General features: G+C 48.2%; 1 protein-coding gene across 2 annotated transcripts; it reads left to right on the forward strand.

Moving 5' to 3' along the window:
* Nucleotides 1–374: 374 nt before the first annotated feature.
* ERRFI1 (ERBB receptor feedback inhibitor 1) lies at nt 375–14,491 on the forward strand. Of its 2 annotated transcripts, XM_069544779.1 has the most exons (5): nt 398–555; nt 10,613–10,808; nt 10,920–10,996; nt 11,296–11,411; nt 11,855–14,491. In XM_069544779.1, exon 5 carries the CDS (start codon nt 11,878–11,880, stop codon nt 13,036–13,038), a length of 1,161 nt encoding a protein of 386 aa, XP_069400880.1. In that variant the 5' UTR covers nt 398–555; nt 10,613–10,808; nt 10,920–10,996; nt 11,296–11,411; nt 11,855–11,877; the 3' UTR covers nt 13,039–14,491. The 2 variants fall into 2 exon arrangements, with proteins under 2 accessions (XP_069400879.1, XP_069400880.1); XM_069544778.1 differs by lacking the exon at nt 11,296–11,411 and having other exon boundaries at nt 375–555.
* Nucleotides 14,492–20,484: the final 5,993 nt, after the last annotated feature.

A 20,484-nucleotide genomic window follows, 5' to 3' on the forward strand; every position in this document is an offset into this window, starting at 1 on the left:
AACCCTCCCCAGGGATGCAAACGACGGAAACCCCGTGCGAGGCATGGCGCCGCCTTTGGTTCGGGCAGGAACCGCGGCCGAGGCCGGGCGGCCTGCACTATTCAGAGGAAGATTCAGGGGAAGGACTGCCCAGAGCCGGGCATCGGCCTCCCGGATTCGGCAGAGCAGGGACGCCCGGGCCGCAGCAGGCCAAAAACACGTCCCTCGGGAGACAAAGACTGCTTCCCTGGCGAGGGGCCATCCGACGCCAGTGGACCCCACGCGAGCACCTTGACCGGACATCGCCCCTTTAAGCGGCTAGAGGCCGGGATTGGCTGCGCGGCGGAGGTGGGGCGGTGAGCGGTGACGTTACGGCCCCGCCCCCCTTGCTATATAGTGAGGCGGCGGCGGTAGCGACGACGGCTGCCGGGTGCGAGCTTGGAGTGCGAGCGGGAGCGAGCGGCTGGCGTGGGGCGAGGCGCCTGCGCGGTGTCTGGCCCCTGAGCCCGAGGCGCTGAGACAGCCGGGACGGACATGCGCGGGAGGGCTCCGTGGGGCAGCTGCGGCTCTGCTGGGGTAAGGGGCCTATGGGCCCGGGGCGGGAAGGGCGGCGCCGCGCCCCTCGGGACTCCGGGCGGCTCCCGACATGGGGCGGGTCCCCGGGCGCGGAGAGGGTCTCCTGGCGCGGAGTCTCCCGGGACGGAGGGAGGGGCCGGCCCGGCGCGCTGGAGACGCGCGGCTCCAGGAGCGGCTAGCTGGGGTCCTGCGGCCGCGGGTTGGCGGCGGCCTCGGGCTCTTTCCTCCTCTTTCCCGGGGCTGCGCGAGTCTGGTCCACACCGCGCGCCCGCAGACTGGGTCGGAGAGCTGCTGGGGGCCGGGATCGGCGCGGGTTCTGACCCGCGGTCCCACTGCTTGGTCTCGGCGACGACGGTCATCCCCAGTCGGTGTTCTTAATTCATCTGAGCAGCCCTGTGCCCTCCTCCTCCCAGAAACGCGATTCTTTTCTAGAACGTCCTAAATGCTGCCTCAAAAGGGAAAGAAGTGCAGAATTGTGTTCGAAACGTGAACGCTTATTAGATATTTCGCCTCTGCGTGTATTTATATGTATATCGTAGTCTTGTACAAATTAGATGACTCTTTCACCAGGATTAGTACTGTATTGGTACTTGCAAAGTCTTTATTAGGATTTCGTCATTGCTTGAAAGAAACCAGTCTCTTACCTGATAAAAAATATGAATAGATTGTTAGTCATAAACTTAAGTGCAGTCAGAATAGAGACTGTAGCTTTAAAAGAGATGTGTTGGTGACTTTAGGTACACCTGCAACACAGGTAGGGCAAGACTGGTTTCTAGGCAACTGTCAGGGGTGAAGAAAGGTGAGGTTAAAATGCTTTTTCCCCCCCTTCTTTTCTGGAGAACAAGTGTTCTGCAAAATTTCAAGCTTTTATAAATCTGTTAAGAATGCAGTGAGAAAGCATTTGTTGAGAAGACTGAGGCATCGGATTAAGTTCACCATACCTTGTCTTGCTTTCTTTTTTTAAACTGCATTTCTGTTTTTTTTGTTTTTCCTTTTTCTTTTCTATTTTAAACCTCACTGGAATTATGTAGTTGTAAGTGCAGTTTTCCTTAAAGGCATTTTGATACCCATTTCAGGAAATGACCAAATTTTGTTAAGACCAAAATGAAAGAAATCAGGTCCTTGTTAACAGGCTGACGGTGATTGGTTATCAGTATGTTATCAATCAGTCAGGCTTGTTTGCAGATATTAGCATATTTGAAGAGAACTACAAATTGGTTATAGCATGGAGTTCATTGCCTTCACTTCAAACACAGAGGTTTCCTTTTCAGCTGTGTGTTCTTGTGGACACTCACTGGGACTAACAGTATATAACCCAACAGATACTAGATTGTAAACTCCTTAAGGGCAGGAACCCTGACTTGCACAGCTTCTGTCTTAGGCAGCTTTGCACATTAGTTGATGATTGATAAATAATTTCAGGAAAGCATATTTTACATTTTAAAATTCAGCAGGATTGCACCAGTCACTGATAAACCTCAGAAAACAAATCTGCTTTTTTCGAATGGCTATTATGAAATGTCTGAATTATTTGTATTTTTGACAGATAGGGAGAACCAGCATTGTGATGCACTGGGTTTCCTACTTTAAGTTCACAGTGGATACTAGTCGCTCGGTTCTGTGAGATTTAATTACAGTGTACTCCTGAGTTTTTGTGTGGAAAGAGCTCTTAACTGCCGCTCCTCGGAAGCCGAACCAGATAGTACTTCCCTTCTGCTGGTAGTAATGGTAGCTTTTAAAAGCAAGTCACCCAAATTACAGGTGCAATCTAACATGCTGGAAACTGACCTGAATTTCTGCATACCATCAGGTTTCTTGAGAAAGATGAGCAGAGGAGGGGAAAGGTGGTGCCAAGGGTAATTCCAGGAATTTGAATGTCACAGGCTCCCCCTAGCAGAGGCACAACTCTTTTCTTGATCTAAATACAGTTGAATCAGTGCAGCAGCATCAGGGTTCCTGGAGCTTCCTTTGGTGCTGCTGTTTGGTCACGCATTTTAAAAGCTGATGGATAACTCACTAGAGAAACGAAATTTCATTGTGGCATTCTGGCATTATCCATACAGCATAAACACATGCTTTATAAAGATAGATAAAATTGGTGACTTCCGAGGGTTCTGAACCTAAGTGACTAGCTTCATACAGCAATTATTTTAAGGTAAGAGAGAGTTAGCATGGGATTCAGATTTCAGAAGAGAGAATAAAAGAGTTCTGCCATTTGGAGTCACTGCTGATAACTTGAATCCAGTCCCTTGTACCATCAAATGGGGCAACATTACCAAAAGGCCATCGAATATATTTTTAAAATAAGGGCCCCTGGCAACTCTTTTCAACTCCAGAGCGCCATGATCCTACAAAACATTACAGTCTAACAGGGGACACAGTAGGAAGGTAAGGATGAGAAGATGCCGTCCAAGAGCTCTTGTTAAATAAAGGCCCCCCCAGAATATGAAACTCGATGAGTCACAGGTTGTCTTTTGAAGATACTGTTCCCCTCTGCATGAAATGCTCTCCTCCTGAGTCTTCTCACGGCTGCCTTTTCTTCATCCTTTAGATTCGCATTTGAAAAATCACGCGAGAGAAGCCTGCCTTCACTGCCTGTGTGAATAGGTCGTCATCCCTCCTTGTCCTCTACTGCTCCCCATTTGGCCCCTTGACAGTGACCACAGTCTGAAACTGCTTGCCTGCCTGTTACCTCTCTCCTCGCTAGACTGGGCCTTCCTCTGGCAGCACCGTGTCCCTTTCAATGAGCGTCGTATCTAGTCAAAAAGAGTAAGCATCTGGTAGCTGTTTGTGAAAATATCAGTGAAACCCTGCCCTCTTAAGAACCCATGAGCTAAACACAGGAGCTGAGTTCAGTCTTGCTCTGCCCAGTGGACCAGCGCTCGGGTCCTGTTCTGTGTATTAGTCTCCCCACCTGTAACCAAGAGGAGGAGAAACGTGGCTGTCGCCTACAAAGCAGACGCTCTAGAAAGGAGAGGTGAGGAAAGTATAGCGAGAAAGATGCTGTACCATGCTGACCTTTAGCAGATAGGAGGATGCTTCACCTCACTTCGCTTCCTTCTCTGCAAAATGGAGATCATGATCCCTGCCACTTCTTACAGGGATGTTGTTGGGATCAAGTGGGATGAGTGTTTTGTCATTTGTGGAACACTTTCCAAATACAAGACATTCTATCATATTCTGGATCTTAACAGTAGAGCCCGATTATAAGACTCTTGTAATAATGCCCCACAGAGATCCAGGCTGGAGGGCTCTCTGGGTATATGTTGTGACCCCTTTTTATGGGTGAAGACAGACCTGCGTTATTATCAAACAGATTATATGACGGCGGAGCATCCCTGTGTCACTAAAGGTCGAGGGTCTCAGCTGTTTGAGGAGGTCACAGAATAGATCAATACCTTAATCCCCCCTCTCCTTTTAGAGGATGATAGGACAGAACTGCAAGTAATAACTCTTTCTGGAGATTTGAGGGACTGGAGGTTAAATAGGAACTCTGATACACTAAAAGTTACCCAGGAAAAACTGTTACCCGCCAACAGAGCCCCAGGACAGTCTGTCTGAGCCCCCCCTGAAGACCTGGGCTCCATAGTGGCTCAGATCATCTGTCGGCGGGGTGTGTGGGAGAACCTGGCTCAAGCCTGTAACCTGGGCCCCTCAGCTCTGTGCCTCCAGTCGCTTGTCTGTAAATGAGGGTAGTCGCAGGCACCCAGCTCCCAGGGCTGCGGATTAAATTAGGTAATACACAGAAAGCACTTAGAACAATGCCCGTCAGATAAGCATCCAGGGAGCTAGTGATTATGCTTGCTGGGTTTCTGTTCACTGTAACAATCCCAGGTTATCCACTGGGTGACTTAAACGCTCGTTAAGTAAATTTGAAGTTTGAAAGATATGCTTCCCATCATTAGACTATTGTGCTCATCGTCATTAAGATTTGAATAGAAATCCTGTATCTCCTACAACTGGAAACCTACCATGCACGTGTCTGAAAGGAATAATATTTTCCCCTCCAGTGTGTCTGTGTGTTCTGCTGATGCTAGCGGTGCTCTGTAGGGAAGGGACAAAGGACAAAAGCATCTGTTCTTGCCGCGGGGTGTTTCTGCTGTGTCACCAGGGCCGTGTGGGAGACGGCGGGAGTCCAGAGGCTGGCAGTGACCATGGAGTTGAATAAATAGGTTTTCCATTGGCTTGCCATTTCTTAAAATACTTAGCTAGAAAATATTCTGAATTATTCCTGAACTTAGGTCATCCAGTTTTGACTGTGACAGAGTGAAGGTGAATATTCTCCTGGTCGCGTTGGTTTTTACCACCTACCAATGGGCTCTTGTGTGCCAGGTCTGGGGCTGCAGGAGGACAAAATATGTCCATTCCCACTGCACTGGGCCCCTCACGTCTTCACAGAAACCACTGAGTTTCCTTCCATGTCATTAACTTCGTTCAACACCCTTGTAGGTCATCTGGGCATTCAGGGTGAAGCTGTTGATGCTTCCACAAAGCGGCCCCTACCTTGTGGCCCCCTCTCTTCCTCTCCCCTCCGCCCTCTGCCAGATCACACCTGTTAAAATCCGAGCAACACCCTGAATTAAAGCCAGTGATTTTTGAAGAGCCTTCTGCTTTCAGTGAATCAACTCAGACCACACAACACCATAGCAGTTATGAACACGGAATGTGTTAGGAGAGGAGCAAATCAGTAAGTTTTCTCATATTCCTAATGAAAATGAAAACCCTCTAGAACAGCCAGACTGAATGTTCAGTGCAGATCACTCGGCCATTAGTGCTATAGACACTGATCACAGGAGAAATAGTGAGGCTTGGTTTGGTTTTCTTTTTTCACTTTCCCAAAGGTGACTATTTTAGACATTTTCAGAATGAAAGATGAGTTGGTTTCTTTAGGTGGCGGGGGGGGGGGTGGGTCAGAATCTAAAATCCTGGTATTTGTCACAGTCTGAAGTCTGTTTCTTTTTTCTCAAATTTTGGCTCTAAATAGAGTTACCTGATATCTCCCTGGATATGGAAATTGTTAGGGAGGTAATTGTTAAATGCAGCTGAGGAGACCATTTATCACTCTGAATAAACAGAAATCAGGTTCTTAAACCAGATTGAAAGAAGGAAATTACATCACACTTTTAAATAAGGAAGCACTGAGTAGAACTGGATGAGTCGTGTGACAAAAATGTGCCCCTCCCCCTCTCGTGGATTGCTTCTGAGATTTATTAATGAGATCTGTGGCCAGGTAAGCATATCTAGGTTACTGTCTTAAGGTAGCCTGTTTTTTTTAAAGAACAGTATCAAAGAGGTTATCCTCAAACCAAAAACATGTGATTTACCTATTTAATAAAGAATGTGGAACATGCTTTTGGGTGTACCCCCCTTTTCTTTTTAGGAAAATGAACTTAAATTTAGCAACAAAAACACAGTAGGTGCCTTATAATCCAGAAGAGAAGGTGACATTATTGTTAGGAAGCCCCCACCTGATTGCTTTAAGCAAGCATGTGGTAACAGCTGCTAGTTTGGAAAGTTACAGTGTTAACCATTTAAGCCTCTAATCTTTTTACTACCCAGTCTCAAAACCGTCTGCTTTGAGCTTTGGAAATGAATTTAGTGAGCATTCCTTGCTGGCCCCATGTCCCTAGACTTGTATTATAATTGAGCAGTGTCACCAAATGTTAAGTTTATCCCTTACAAGTCTCTGCTTTTTCCCTTCTTCACTGATTTATATTATAAATTACATGAGTCTTTCATGTAATTACTTTTTTTTTAAAAAAATGAGGTGAATGTTTTCTGAGTCCACTTAATAAGCACGTGTTGGGGATGAATGAGGCCAGGATCTGTTGGAGGAGAGGAGGCAGAGAGTCCTGTTCTAGAAAATCAGGATGACAGAAGGGGACTAGGGCACAGCGCAGAATAACCAGGCCCCGGAGACACTTCCCTGGCTTTTCTGGAGGAAGCAGGTTCACGGAGAAGATAGCTTGAGAAGCCGCCCTAAAGGAGACGTTGATTTCTAACAGCCGTGTGGGGAAAGGAGAAGCAAGAGCTTGAAAAAGGTGGAAGGGGGCCTTGTTCCTGAGGCCTTCAATGGCAGGCTGAGCGGCATGTATGGAGAAGCCTTTGAAGGTCTTTGAGCAGCGGAAGATCTAAGCTTGAGCTTAGGTTAGGTCAGGGACAGAGATCCAGCGTGAAGGGTGGATTGAGGATCTTCATAGCCGAGGCAGATTAGGACGGAAGGAAGATAGATTTGAGGAAAACAGCATAGAAATAAGCCCTGGCCCTTGGTGATTCAACACACGTCTGCTGTGGCTCAGGATAAAAATGGTGCCTTTGGGAGACGTGTGATCTGCTTAGACCGTGAACTAGTTTGGGAAGGGAGTGTGGCAAAAGGGGTTTGGCTTGTGGAGTTCCAGATGCCAGGGGACCATCCAAGTGGAAAGGTAATCACCAGACAATAGGACATACAAAGTGGAGGCTTGAGCCAGGGCTGGACCTGGGATTCAGGAGCTGTGATGCGGGGTTGAAGCCCTCTACAGGGATCAGAACTCAAGGCGGGGCCCAGGTTGTTAGGACAGAAAGTAAAGGGGCAACCTCAAGAAACAGATGGTTTTAGGGTTGTCCTTTGGTTTTCCTTGAATTTAAAAAAAAAAAAAGTGATGTTAATAGGAAAAAGGAGTTCACACCTGCCATTGGTATTGAACAGCATTTTCAACCCTAAAAGGCTGAAGATTAGTCCACATATTTCAGAAGAGCTACCATGCCCAAGATTATGGAGACCCTGGTCAGTGTGCTAGGCTGCCCAGATTCCCATCAGGTTCCGTGTTTCTGCATTTCATCACCCAGTGTCATCTTGGACTTGTAGATCCTGGTTTTCCCCAGGGTGGGGGGAGCGGGGTATCTTTTGCAGTTGTTTTCCTAATGAATCGGAAGGCAGAGCTCATTTTACACATGTAAGGGGACAAAATTCACAACGCAGCAGTATCAGCTTAAGTTTCCTTGAGCTCCGCACACGTTTCTTTTAACTCAGGGTTGACCAGTGGATGGATCCACCACCCCTACTCTAAGGAGTACATATATTGAATGCTTCTAGAGTTTTTTGAGAGGCATAAAAGAATTCCAGGTGGTTCTGTCCCACACCCACAGTTTATTGCGTGGGGAACACCCTGTAGAAGTTGGCTTCTGGACCCCTAGCAGGCTGCCCTCCTGGGAGTCCACTGTGGGGGGAGTTATTCTCCAGAAGGAGAGAGAGAGAGCAGCGACACTGCTGCGGAGCTCCCCGTGCGAGCCAGTGGGAGGTTTGGACAGTTTCATAACACAGCCCATTCACAATTCCCCATTGAAATGTAGAGGCAGGTCACCTTCGATGAATGCACAAAGACACTATTGTGGTTACAAGCGAGCTGCCTTAGTGAACACAATTCTTTTTATACTAAAAAAAAAAAAAATTTTTCCCTTTAAGAAAGCTAACAAGTAGGTGACAGAAACAATGACCGAAAAATAACTTTTTATAGAACATATACAGGATGTTAAGGGACCATTGACACGGAGGGCCAGGATTCCGAGGCCATTTCAGCAGAGGCGATGGTTACACAATCACTCTGTTGAAAGCGAAGATTTAGATGGCATTAGGAGTCTGACACACAGTAATTACTGGTAGTTCTTGTTGGCCTGCAGACAGGTGGGGGCTGGGCCTCCACAGTCCCCCGCAGCACTTTCCTGTAATCTGGATGGGCGATCTTCAAACGTGTGCTTTCAAACCACTTAAATACCATATTCTTCTTCCTCTCTGGCCTTTCATTTTTCTATCACCGCAGATATGCTCCCTGTCGTCCTGCCCGCGCTTGTAGATCTCTTAGGAAGAGCACTGTAAACCACCAGGCAGGGACAGAGAAGTGTCTAGCAAATCTTTTTCCAAAACTTGTCTTTAAAATTTTTTTCTTAGAGCTTAAACTGAATTCAAAGGAAGTAAAAACACATTTCGCTGTGTTCCTAATCTAAAAACCAACCCTCAAAAACAACAGAAAAGACCTCCCCTAAATAACTTAGATTTCTGAAATGATGGGTTCCCCCCCACTCTTCCTTATCTTTAGAGACTGATGAAAGATAAATTTTGACTATTAGAAATAATATTTCAAACCTATTAAGTCTCTGCCTGGTATATTCAAACAGCTGACTTTGGGAGAGTAAAAAAGCTGAGAAGTGGTAATTGGGCCCCCTGGTCCTTTGTCACTGAAACAGTACCTTCTCTACATTGCTTTTTATAAAAATATATATATATTTGCAGAGTGTTGTTTAGACCCTTAACTTAAAAACAACTCTGTGCCTTACATATTGTATACATTCAGTTGATATTGACAATGCTAATAGTTTGATGGCGTTGTTCAAACATACATTCAACAAACATCTACTTACCCAGCACCTGCTCCTGTTCAGGTGGTGATAATTAATAACTGGGACACAGCTTCTTTCCTGAGCTCAGAGTCTTGTAGTGGGTGACAGACTCGTCCCTAAAACAGAACCCTGGCCCATGTGCCACCTCCCTCTGCTCCGCACACGCATCTCTATCGTACTCACGTCGCCCACAGCCCTCAGCACAACACCCAGCTCTCGGTTTGTGCAAACACAGTTGCCGAGAGGATGAGAACGGACCATAAAGTGTATCTACACGTCACAGAAGGGGTCATTGTGACACAGAGGGTCGACAGGGTATGTTCTCAACTTGTTCTAAGCAGATATGAGTATCTGAAGAGGGGGCAGAGACGTGTGCTAATCATGAGTATACCTTGCCAATGGATACAGGAAACTGAAGTGAGGCAGTGGGGACTGAGGGGAGAGGGGGGCTCCAGAAACGTGGCATCCGACCGGGGTTGGAGGGGTCTGAAGAGAGGGGCGGCTGGAGTAGGAGAAGTTGCACTGACTTGGCCTCTGTCGCCCGTGCCTTGCAGCGAGGCAGCACATAAATTACTAGGCACTCCACCGGGGAGAATGCAGAGAATGCAGACCGCAGTTTGCCTTCAAAAGGGAGGAGGATGCTGTCCAGGCCTCTGCCCGAAGCCGGTCATCCTGCAGAACTTGATTTTTTTTTACAGGAGAACGGGAATGAGTGTCCTCTGTGTGTGAGGACTTCTTGATTCCTGCACAAGTAGTGCCTGGAGAATTTGTCTTCCCGGGGCCCATCTGCACCCCCCCCCTCCACCCCCCACCCCTGAAATACAGAATCTAAACAAGTGCTGGGCTTGTGGGGTCACCAAGTGACAGCTGTAGACCCTCTGCTTCATCAGAGTTGGGTCTTCGTGAACAAGGGTGCTTCCATATTGAACACAGTAATTCCTGAAATGACTTTCTTAGCTTGGGACAGGGTGGGGTGCAGGGAGTAGGGAATGAGCTCCACACTCAGTGCAACCACACACGGGCAGGTCGGTCTACTAGGAGGCAGGAGAGACGTCTGTGTGAGGCCTCTCTGTGTGCACTTGTCTGTTCCCCCACGCCCAACCTCAAGGTCTGCCCTGGCCCGAGACGGACTGTTTCTCATTGGCTGAAAACATCTCAAATCTTAGTATTTCCGCATGCATGCTAAGTTACTTCAATCATATCCGACTCTCTGCAACCCTGTGGACTGTAGCCTGCCAGGCTCCTCAGTCTATGGGATTCTCAGGGCAGGAATACTGGAGTGGGTTGCCACTGCCTACTCCAGGGCATCTTCCCAACCCGGGGATCGAATCCACATCTCTTAATGCCTCTTGCATTGGCAAGGAGGTTCTTTACCACTAGTGCCACCTGGGAAGCCTGTATTTACCACCACCACCACCCCCCCAAAAGACTTTTAATGTCTGCATTTAAGTAACCTCGTGAAAAGTAAGAACTCAGGAGTGTTACGACGTGCTGCAGTCCATGGGATCGCAAAGAGTCGGACACAACTTGGTAACTGAACAGCAGCAACAGCAAATGTAAGTCTGTAACTGGATGTTTCTGTTCCGCAGGCGCTGAAATTCTCTCCCCTCGAGCTCCTCGTGTTTTGGGATTGTTTATGCTGCTTTTAACCTCCTCTGTACCCTCCCCTCCCCCCAACCAGGGAATGAAAGCCACTGGTTGACTGTACGCGTCCCCGGGCATCACAAGTCTGAAGACGTCCCAGAATAAGGCACCATGTCCATGGCAGGAGTGGCTGCTCAGGAGATCAGAGTCCCATTAAAAACTGGGTTTCTGCATGATGGCCAAGCCTTGGGAAGCCTGAAGGCCTGCTGGGGTGGCCGCAGCGAGTTTGAGAAGTAAGTGCAAGATGTGGGGTCGCCAGAGCCCCTAAGCAGGTGACATCAGAGCGAGAGAGGGGACGCGGTTGCTACTTGTTTGTGACCCAGATGTCCGTCTTTCCCTTTCAGCGGCTTTTTAAACATCGACCCCATAACCATGGCCTACAGTCTGAACTCGCGGGCGCAGGAGCAGCTAACCTCCATCGGTACGTATCCAGAGCATCCTGAGAACCCGGGTGCCCTCGGTGTGGGGAGAGGAGACTGGCAGCCCCGAGGGAGCCTGTCCCCCAGTGCTGTTTTCTAAATGAGGGAGTGACCGAGGCCATTTCCGACAGGAGTCTGACCCCTAGTGGCAGCAGATCCTAAAGTAAGCGTGTTCTTGTCAGGCTCTCGGTGGCTCAGCCGGAGTCACTGGGTCTCTGTGTGGAGGCATGAAGCTACCCCAGCCAGGAGACACACTGAACTCTCCAGAACCTCAGACATGAACTCTCTTCTTCCTTACTAGCTTCGAACACCTGTTTGAAAGTAACAGAATAGTACAGATACTGACAGAAACTTGGACGAATGTGTGTATCATCAGCCCTTCTAGATTTTTGCTAAGGGCTGCCTGTCATATCACGGGTGAGTCTACCGGCTCTGGGTATTGCAATGGGCCAGGTAAGGCCTCGTCTTATCTCAGGCCTGCCCTGCATGTCCTGGGTGGCCCGTCTCGCAAATGGCCAGGTTGGTGTGGCCTGGCTCCCCAAATTACATGCTGTTCACCTTCAGTGGACTTCGCACATGTCACAGAACCTGTCTGGGGCGTGTGGGCGTGCGCCGTGCACACGGCCAAGACGATGGAAGAGATAATTTGTTCTTTGAACCAGATCAGGTGCGTTCCCCGCCTCCAGGCCCTTGATTACACCCGCGGCAGTTGCCTGGGTGTGCTCAGCGTTCCAGCAGCTGGTGTTTCACCACGAGTGACCCAGCTGAAGGCAACAAGAATCCAGGCTGCTGGGGTGGGGTCCAGTTCCCCGCGCGGGGAGAGCACAGACCATCCTCCATAACATCTCATCTCCTTCCAGGGCGCACCTCCGGATCCAGCCCGATGAGCAGCAGCCACTGTGCAGAGCACGGGCCCCCTCTGAGGTCCCGCCTACCTCCCCTCATCATCCCCCCAAGTGAAGGCTGGGGGCAGCAGGAGCAGGACCGGGTGGCGTGTGGGCTGAAGAAGCTGGCGGTGAACGGGGTCTGTGCCGCCACACCCCCGCTGACCCCCGTCAAGAGCCCCCTGACCCTCTTCTCCAGCTCAGCACCCTGCGAGCGGGGCTCCCGGCCCCTGCCACCACTGCCCATCTCCGAGGACCTGGCCCTGGACGAGACCGACTGCGAGGTCGAGTTCCTCACCAGCTCGGACACGGACTTCCTTCTGGAAGACTGCGGGCTCTCCGACTTCAGAGCTGACGGCCCCGGCAGGCGCAGCTTCCGAGGCTGCGGACAGATCAACTATGCATATTTCGACACCCCGACCGTCTCCGCCGTGGATCTCAGCCAGGAGCCTGACCAGGCAGCCGGGGCACCGAGTGCCAACCCCCCTCCGCCCCAGGCCCACCGGAGACTGAGGAGGTCTCACTCAGGCCCCGCGGGCTCCTTCAACAAGCCGGCCATCAGGATCTCCAGCTCTGTGCACAGGGCTTCTCCCAATTCCGACGACGACAAGCCTGAAGTTCCCCCTCGGGTCCCCATCCCTCCCCGGCCGGCCAAGCCAGACTACAGAAGGTGGTCGGCCGAGGTCACCTCCAGTACCTATAGCGATGAGGACAGGCCCCCCAAAGTCCCACCTAGAGAGCCCTTGTCCCGGAGCAACTCCCGCACCCCAAGCCCCAAAAGCCTCCCATCTTACCTCAACGGGGTCATGCCCCCCACGCAGAGCTTTGCCCCCGACCCCAAGTACGTGAGCAGCAAAGCCCTGCAGAGACAGCACAGCGAGGGGGCTGCCGGCAAGGCACCCTGCATCCTGCCCATCATTGAAAATGGGAAGAAGGCAAGCTCCACGCACTACTACCTGCTCCCTGAGAGGCCACCCTACCTGGACAGATTCGAAAAGTTTTTTAGGGAAGCAGAAGAAACACACGGGAACACCCCCGTCCACCCACTCCTGGCCAATGGCAGTATCTCTTCAGCCCCAGAAAAGCTGGACCTAAAGCCACGAGTGGACCCGGGAGGCCATGTGAAGCGCAAACATTTCTCCTATGTGGTTTCTCCTTAGACCCTGGAGTCGCAGCTCAGCAGAGGTGCCATGGGAGCAAGTGGTTCTCTCGCAGTTCCCCAGACCTGTCAAGGTTCCCCAGGAAAATAGTCCAGATCACAGGATCAGAGAGTCGAACTCTCCGTCTGAATGGGAAGGGCTTAGAGAGTCGGGAGGTGCTGAGGTGCTGAGCATCCCTGACCGTGTGAGCGTCAGAGAAAAGTCTGCTCAAGCCTGTCATTTAAAGGTGCGCTGCAGGGAGGAAGGACAAGGGACACGCATATGTGTGCACGTTAGACGCCTGCATCTACACTTGTGGTAAAATCATAGATTCTAGTTGCAAGTTAACCCAGTAGTTCCTGTCTTAGAGTAATATATATTTAGAACAATAAAAACTCAAGCTGGAGGATGGCTCCTGAGAGACTGAAAATTGAGCAAATGGGAGAGAATACAGTATTGTTTAGCTCAGAATCATAAAATATTATATATATATATATATATATTACTTTTTGCATAATAAGGTTGAAGATTGCCAGCTCTGAGGCCTGTTCTGTTTTGTTTCATTTATTTTTACAAGCAGTTTTTCCATGGAGGGCAGGCCGTACATTTCTTTCCATGACTTCACCTGCCTGGTTTAAGTCGTCCTGAGACCTAAATCCTGTAGGTCTTGCTGGAGGGGTGGCAGCACCTTTGGTACTGTATTCGAACCTGTCTGAGTCTCATAAAAAATGGGAAGGTAACAGAATAAGTCATTTTTCCTTACCATTCCTTCTCTGTTCCACCCCCAGGAAACGCAGGACACATGGGGAAAAGCAAACTCTTGGCCAGTGTTGAGGATGTCAGTTGAAGCAATAATGAAACAGTCAGCTGTTGGCTTGAGAGTATCTGTGTGGAGATGAGTGTTGTGGGTTTCTTTTTTTTTCCCCTCCCCTATTATAGTTGCATATGAATAAACAAATACAACACAAGCTGGCCTTGTGTTGCTGGTTCCTCTTCAGTATTTCCTGGGGATTATTTGCTTTCTAAGTAAAACCCTTCTGACCAATAGCCCAGTATGTCTTAAGACCGGAGGTCACATCATCTACTTTGGAAATTCTCACGGCAGGCTGCTCCGCTTGGATCTGGTGAGACACAGAGCTTGTGTTCCACTTTCACATGCTTCGCTGTATTTATCTCGTGTAGAGCAGCACGGAAGAAATGGTGCTCATTAACAGAAGTACCTTACTACAATGTTCTCCACATTAAACAAGCTGTTTACAGTTTAAACTGCTGAGTGATGTTATTTGAGCTATTTAAAGCTTATATTTTAGTATGAACTAAATGAAGGTTAAAACATGCTTTAGAAAAAGGCACTGATTTCTGCATTTATGTGTACAGTATTGGACAAAGGATTTTATTCATTTTTTGTTGCATTATTTTGAATATTGTCTTTTCATTTTAATAAAGTTATAATACTTATTTATGACACCGTTAATAATGTTTCTTGCCTACACTCTTATATAATTTTGTGTCTCAAGTAATATGACTACTTGACCATTTTTAAGCACAAAGGAGGATGTTTTACATCTAATATGCACTTGAAATTTACCATCATTCCTTAAAATGGCAAATAATTTGAGCAATTTAGATTTAAGTAGTATACAGACAACAGCAAAAATGAGCTGTTTGTATTTACCTGTAATTAAAAGGGTCCTTTTAAATTGATGCTGGTATGTTGCCAGGGAAACAGTTTCCATGTGGGGAGGGATGTCCCCATGAAGTGGATTGTAACAGGAAGGAACCAGCTCTGACGTGGATGTGACATGTCTCATCTTGGGCTTGAGGACTAGGTCTGGATTGCTGTGGGTCCTTTCGAAGCCCCTCCTTTTCGCTTGACCTGAGGCCCCCAAAGAAAGTACAGCCTGCCCTGGTCTCTCAGAGTCACGGTTTTGGGAAGTAGGAGGAAACGGAGATGCTGTTGGGGAAGGTACCCTCCTGTCCAGTGTCACTCGCCTAGTTTGCTTTGCTCTCCTCTCCCCTTGAGCTTCCCACATGACGGCAAAGCTTCCGTGATGTTGACTGCATCCCCGCCCGTACTCAGTTCCTGCCAGGGTCAAGAGTGAGAATTGAACACACAGTCTGGGCTAAAAGTTCAGCTCCGGCTATTTCTAATGACCCGTTGGGCGGATTCTTCAAAATCTGTACCTTGATTTTCTCACTGGTAAAGTTAGTAGGGGGGCAGGGATGATACCTATGGGAATTACCTTTGACAATTACATGTAAACCAGTAACGCACACAGTGAGGGCCTGGTTCGGGAGTTGATTTTGTGATTCTGTGTTGCTCACCCTAAGCCTGCAAGTTGGGCATTATTTCTGGCATTTAACAAATGAAGAAATGAACTTGAGTTCATTTATCAGACATAACGTTGAGTAACTACATCCGTGGAACACACACCCAGGAATTTGAAGCAGTACATAATGACCATTTGTGATAAACCCTAGGAAGGCGTGGATGGTGGTGACAGGATGACAAAGCACGCCGTCCCCTCGCTGCATCCCCCAAGGTGGTAGGGTCTGCAGGGGTGGAATCTGAGCTGAAGGAGGCAGAGTGAACAGGGAAGGGCAGGAGAGGAGACACAGGCCAGAGGAGAGCTGGATGTTTTCCAGAAGCCAGAAATTATACAGTGAGATGGACAATGGGAAAGGGTGGTGGGTACCACCAAGCAGAGGATGGATGCGGTGGGATGTGTTTTCAAAAGGCCAGTCGTATGGAGAACAGATTGGAAACAAGGAGACTTCAGGACAGAGGCTGTCAGAACAGAGATCCGAGCGTTGGACAGTGGGAAAGAAGAAAAATTGGCTTTGAAGATAATACTTCAAGGTAGAAACAGCAGGCTGGGGACCTCAGGTGGGAGGCAGTCCCGGGTATGTGGCCTGGGGTGCCTTAAGTATCTCCCAGCTTTCTACGGAGGAGCCTGGTGGGCTGCAGTCCATGGGGTCACTGGACATCGGACATGATTGAGCGACTTCACTTTCACTTTTCACTTTCATGCATTGGAGAAGGAAATGGCAACCCACTCCAGTGTTCTTGCCTGAAGAATCCCAGGGATGGGGGAGCCTGGTGGGCTGCCGTCTACGGGGTCACACAGAGTCGGACACAACTGAAGTGACTTAGCAGCAGCAGCAGCAGCTTTCTGCATGCCTTTTCTTTGTACAGTGGTCAAGTTGTTTAGTCGCCAAATCATGTCTGACTCTTTCACAATCCCATGGACTGAAGCCTGCCAGGCTCCTCTGTCCATGGGATTCTCCAAGCAAGAATACTGGAGTGGGCAGCCATTTCTTTCTCCAGGGAATCTTCCCAACCCAGGGATGGAGTGCATGTCTCCTTTGTTGGCAGGCAGATTCTTTACTGCTAAGCCACATGGGAAGTCTGCTGTGGTCAAGACAATCCTTAATTCATTGTGTATTTGCTACCCTCTTCGCCTTTGAGTTTTTCCTTGATTTTGCAATTATATATGTGTGTGTGTATATATTTTGGTAGGGGGCAGGCTGCACTGGGTCTTCATTGTGGTGTGTAGACTTTGTTAGTTGCAGCCCACAGGCTCAGTTGCCCTGGGACATGTGAGATCTTAGTTCCCCAACCAGGGATCTAACCTGTGTCCCTGCATTAGAAGGCGGATTCTTAACCACTGGACTCCCAGGGAAGTCCTGCAAAAATATTATCTTTTCCTATTTCTTCTTGGCCATTGCCACTAGCAACCAGAATGTTATCCATTTGCCAACTCAGTCCTCAGCCAGCACACAGAGCAGAGGGAATGCTGAGCACTTCCCTGGCCTAGGACAGCCCTGGGCCTGCTCTCTTAGTGTTGATAAGGCCATTATGTCAAGGAAACAGCCACTTTTAGCAGCCACTGAATGCACTGTTGATGTCTCTCTTAAAGAGAGGTCATACCCAGTAACAAAGCTCTGGCTTTAAGTCAGGAAATGCAGGCGCCTCTCAGCCTCCCACAATCTCTGTTCCCCATCCATGGGAGACCATGGCAGAGCAGGGCCCAGCCCTATTTTTATTAGGGATTGTTTCATGGTAGAAAACAGAAGTTAAATTCAAGAGGACTCTTTAGTAAGTCAACTCCAAATCTGAATGATATTAAATTCAAAGTCTCTCTGGCTGCAACAATCAAATATGCATTGCCAATCTCACCAAATTCCACATTCTAATGAAGTTTAACCTGGTTTATATGTTGTTTATTTTTCCTTAGGTCTCAAGGGCTGTCTTAACTATGTCATGAAAAGATTAAGGGGATGTTTCTTCAATGCTAGGGCCCTTAGTCAAAACAAGAAAGTTGTAGATTTTTCTAGAGCAGTTCATAGAAAAGAGAACTACATCCGCCCACTAGTTCAAGAATCAAGATATTTATTATGCTGTTCTCTGTTTCATTTCTCCCTTTTTTTGGCTGTACTTCTAGGCCTACGAGATCTTATTTCCCAGACCAGAGATCAAACCCATGCCCTCTACAGTGGAAATATGGAGTCCTAACTACAGGACTGCTGGAGCATTCCCAGTAATTTAGTTCTTAATTTGATCACACAATCTATTATTTTAGGGTACATGGAGACTTTTTCTCAAAAATAAGCTCCTGGTTATTTCATATATAGCTTTTCTTTCTTTCTTTTTTTTTTTTTTGACTTTCATTTTGAGATTAATTATAGATTCTAAAGTTTCAAAATCAGTACAGAGAGGTCCCCTGGACCCATTACCCATTTCCCCCAACAATAAGATATAATCATCATCCATTATCAAAACCAGGAAAGTGAGGCCTTCTGGTGGTCCAGTGGCTAAGACACTTCCACAGCAAGAGGCGTGGGTTCAATTCTTGGTTGGGGAGTTCCGGGGTACGGCCAAAAATAACCCCAGGAAGCTGACTACATTGTCACAACACGCATAATACAATATTTTATTTAGCAATAGTTACATCAAAATAGACTTAGGTCCTACTTTTAAAAATTAACTTAGAAATTCATTCCGTCATTCTGTTAGGCATTTTGTGAAAAGCTAATAAAGCTTTAGAACTATGTTACCTTGTAAAAATTTCTACATTTTGGTAATGGTAGTTGAGAAGATAGAACTGACTCATGTTCATTTTGATCTGCCAAGATTTTCTGCAAGATTAATTTTCATTAACTCAAGTAAAGATATGACTTCAGACTTTGAGGATTCATGAATGATTTTTCCTTTAAAGGCCTTCAGATAGACAGAGACTTAATGTTCCATATCTTTGAATCTGAACCTGAGACAAGCCAGGAGGCACACTGTGAATTTCTAAACCAGTCCTAAAGCTTGAGGTGTCGGTGTTTGAATTCTTGTTCTTAAGAAAGTAAGTTTGGATCAAACTAAAACACACTGAGGGACTTGTTTGCTTTGCAGACTAGGCCATTTGACAAATGTTCTGACCCTTCTCCTCTCCACATTCAAACCTTACACCCTTTAAGAGAAGTTTTGGAGTTTTATTTGGAAAAAGTAGAGAGAAGTGAGAACGGGATAGAGGGTTCAAGTCCATTCAAAGTTGGCTGCCTCTCCTTTCATCAAGATTAAGTGAGGGGCTTCCCTTGTGGTCTAGTAGTTAAGAGTCCGCCTGCCGATGCAGGAGACACGGGGGCCAGCCATGGTCTGGGAAGATCCTATATGCCTCGGGGCAACTAAGCCTGTGCGCCACAACTGCTGAGCCCACATGCTCTAGGGCCTGTGCTCCACAATGAGAAGCCTCGAACATCTAGAGAGTCACCCCTGCTCACCTTAACTAGTGAAAGCCCTTGCGCAGCAACGAAGACCCAAATAAATAAATTATATATCTTTTTAAAGAGCTCAGGGAATTAAAAAAAAAAAAACTGAGTGAAATCATGTAACTCAAGCGTAATGCAATCTGAGGGTGTGAATTTTCATGCTTGCTTTTTCACTTGCATGTATCAAATTTCAAGGTACTCCTTCCTCAGCCATCCAGAACTGTGACTAGAGCATGTTTAAACAAGCGCACCTCGGCTCTCACATGATATGCCCAGAGTTCAGTGGCAAACCTACGTACACCGTGCATGTTTCCCCACACTTGCAGAAGTGCTTTCACGTCAGAGCAGCCCTTGACAGCCCTTTGTTCCTCAGCCCATGGCCACCTGGTGGGTGGAGCTGGTTGGGAAGGTTTTCCCTGCCTAGAAAGAGAGCTGCTGGCAGGCCACTAGGCTTACACATGCCTCGCCTATGCCGTCGTCCTTCACCCCGTGATCTCATAAAACGGCCAGGAACCCCAAGCAAGCCCACCTGTAGCAAGTCCTCTAAAACAGCATCCCTGATGGCAGATAAGCCTGCCTTTCCCCTTCTCCCAACCAAAGTAGAAGCCGGCAAGGGGGGAACCAACTGGTTATAATCAAGGGACCAATCCCTGGGAATGTAGGAACATTCATCATCTTGACTTTTTGCCCTGATGCAGAAAGGCAGCAGCTTCATTCCTTGGCAATCACTGTGGATCCACGTCAAATAAACATCTGCATCACATGCTTCTGGTGTGCTTCTTCAAAGATCACGGTCATGAAGGATGAGCCCAGCGCCTCCTCCGGGGACTGCATGACTTCTGTCCCCTCCCCTCTTGAGTAAGGCAGGATGAGTCCATCTGTCTGGCTGAGCCCGGAGCCGTCCCCAGCTTAGTGCACAGGAAGCTAATTTTGCTGGTTTCCCTGGCCGTGCTGAGGTTCCTGCAGGTACTGGTGTCCTATACACAGCTTTATGTCTATTGATAGTAACCAATCACAGTTCCTGGCTAAGCAGAAGCCAACGCAGGATCCCAAGGCACAGGGAGGCCTGGGAGCCCAGCTCAGCGCACCCACAGCAGCCCAGATGCATGATAAGACTTGTCCACGCATCGTCCCGGCCCAGGAGCCTCTAATTACACGTCTGGGGCTCGCAGGAGCCCAGGTGGCCCAGCTCACATGATCCCAGAACTGTGAAGAGATTGCGGGAACAGTTCTCACTGCCCTCGCAGCCGGTGGGCGAGGCTCCTCTGAGCCCCGTGCGTCATTTCAATATAAATTATAACAACCGCCTTCCAAAGACAACAAGAGTTCATTTAACCAGGCGGCTCTTCTCCAAGCATTGCCACCACTGTATCCTCCCATCAAGGTTCCGACCAAGCTCTACCTTTGCAGTCTTTCAGCTCAACTTTCCATCTCCTCCAGATCTCCAACTTGCATAGCAGAAAACTCCTGGGCATCGCAGCAGAACCAATGCAAAAAAAAAACACAACATCAGGCCCCCAAGCAGCTGGATTTTCCCCCATACAATGAAGCTGTGGCCCACGAGGCAGATCGTGGGAAGCCACTTTGACTGGTGGGCCCTCTTCCTGCAGCTCCTTGACCATATTGACAGCCAACAGTTAGAAACTTCTGTTTCCCAGGGTCTTCACAAGGCACCCTGAAATCTTCTGTGAAGACATCAGCACCCGC

Source organism: Ovis canadensis, chromosome 12 (assembly GCF_042477335.2).
Source record: "Ovis canadensis isolate MfBH-ARS-UI-01 breed Bighorn chromosome 12, ARS-UI_OviCan_v2, whole genome shotgun sequence".
NCBI lineage: Eukaryota > Metazoa > Chordata > Mammalia > Artiodactyla > Bovidae > Ovis > Ovis canadensis.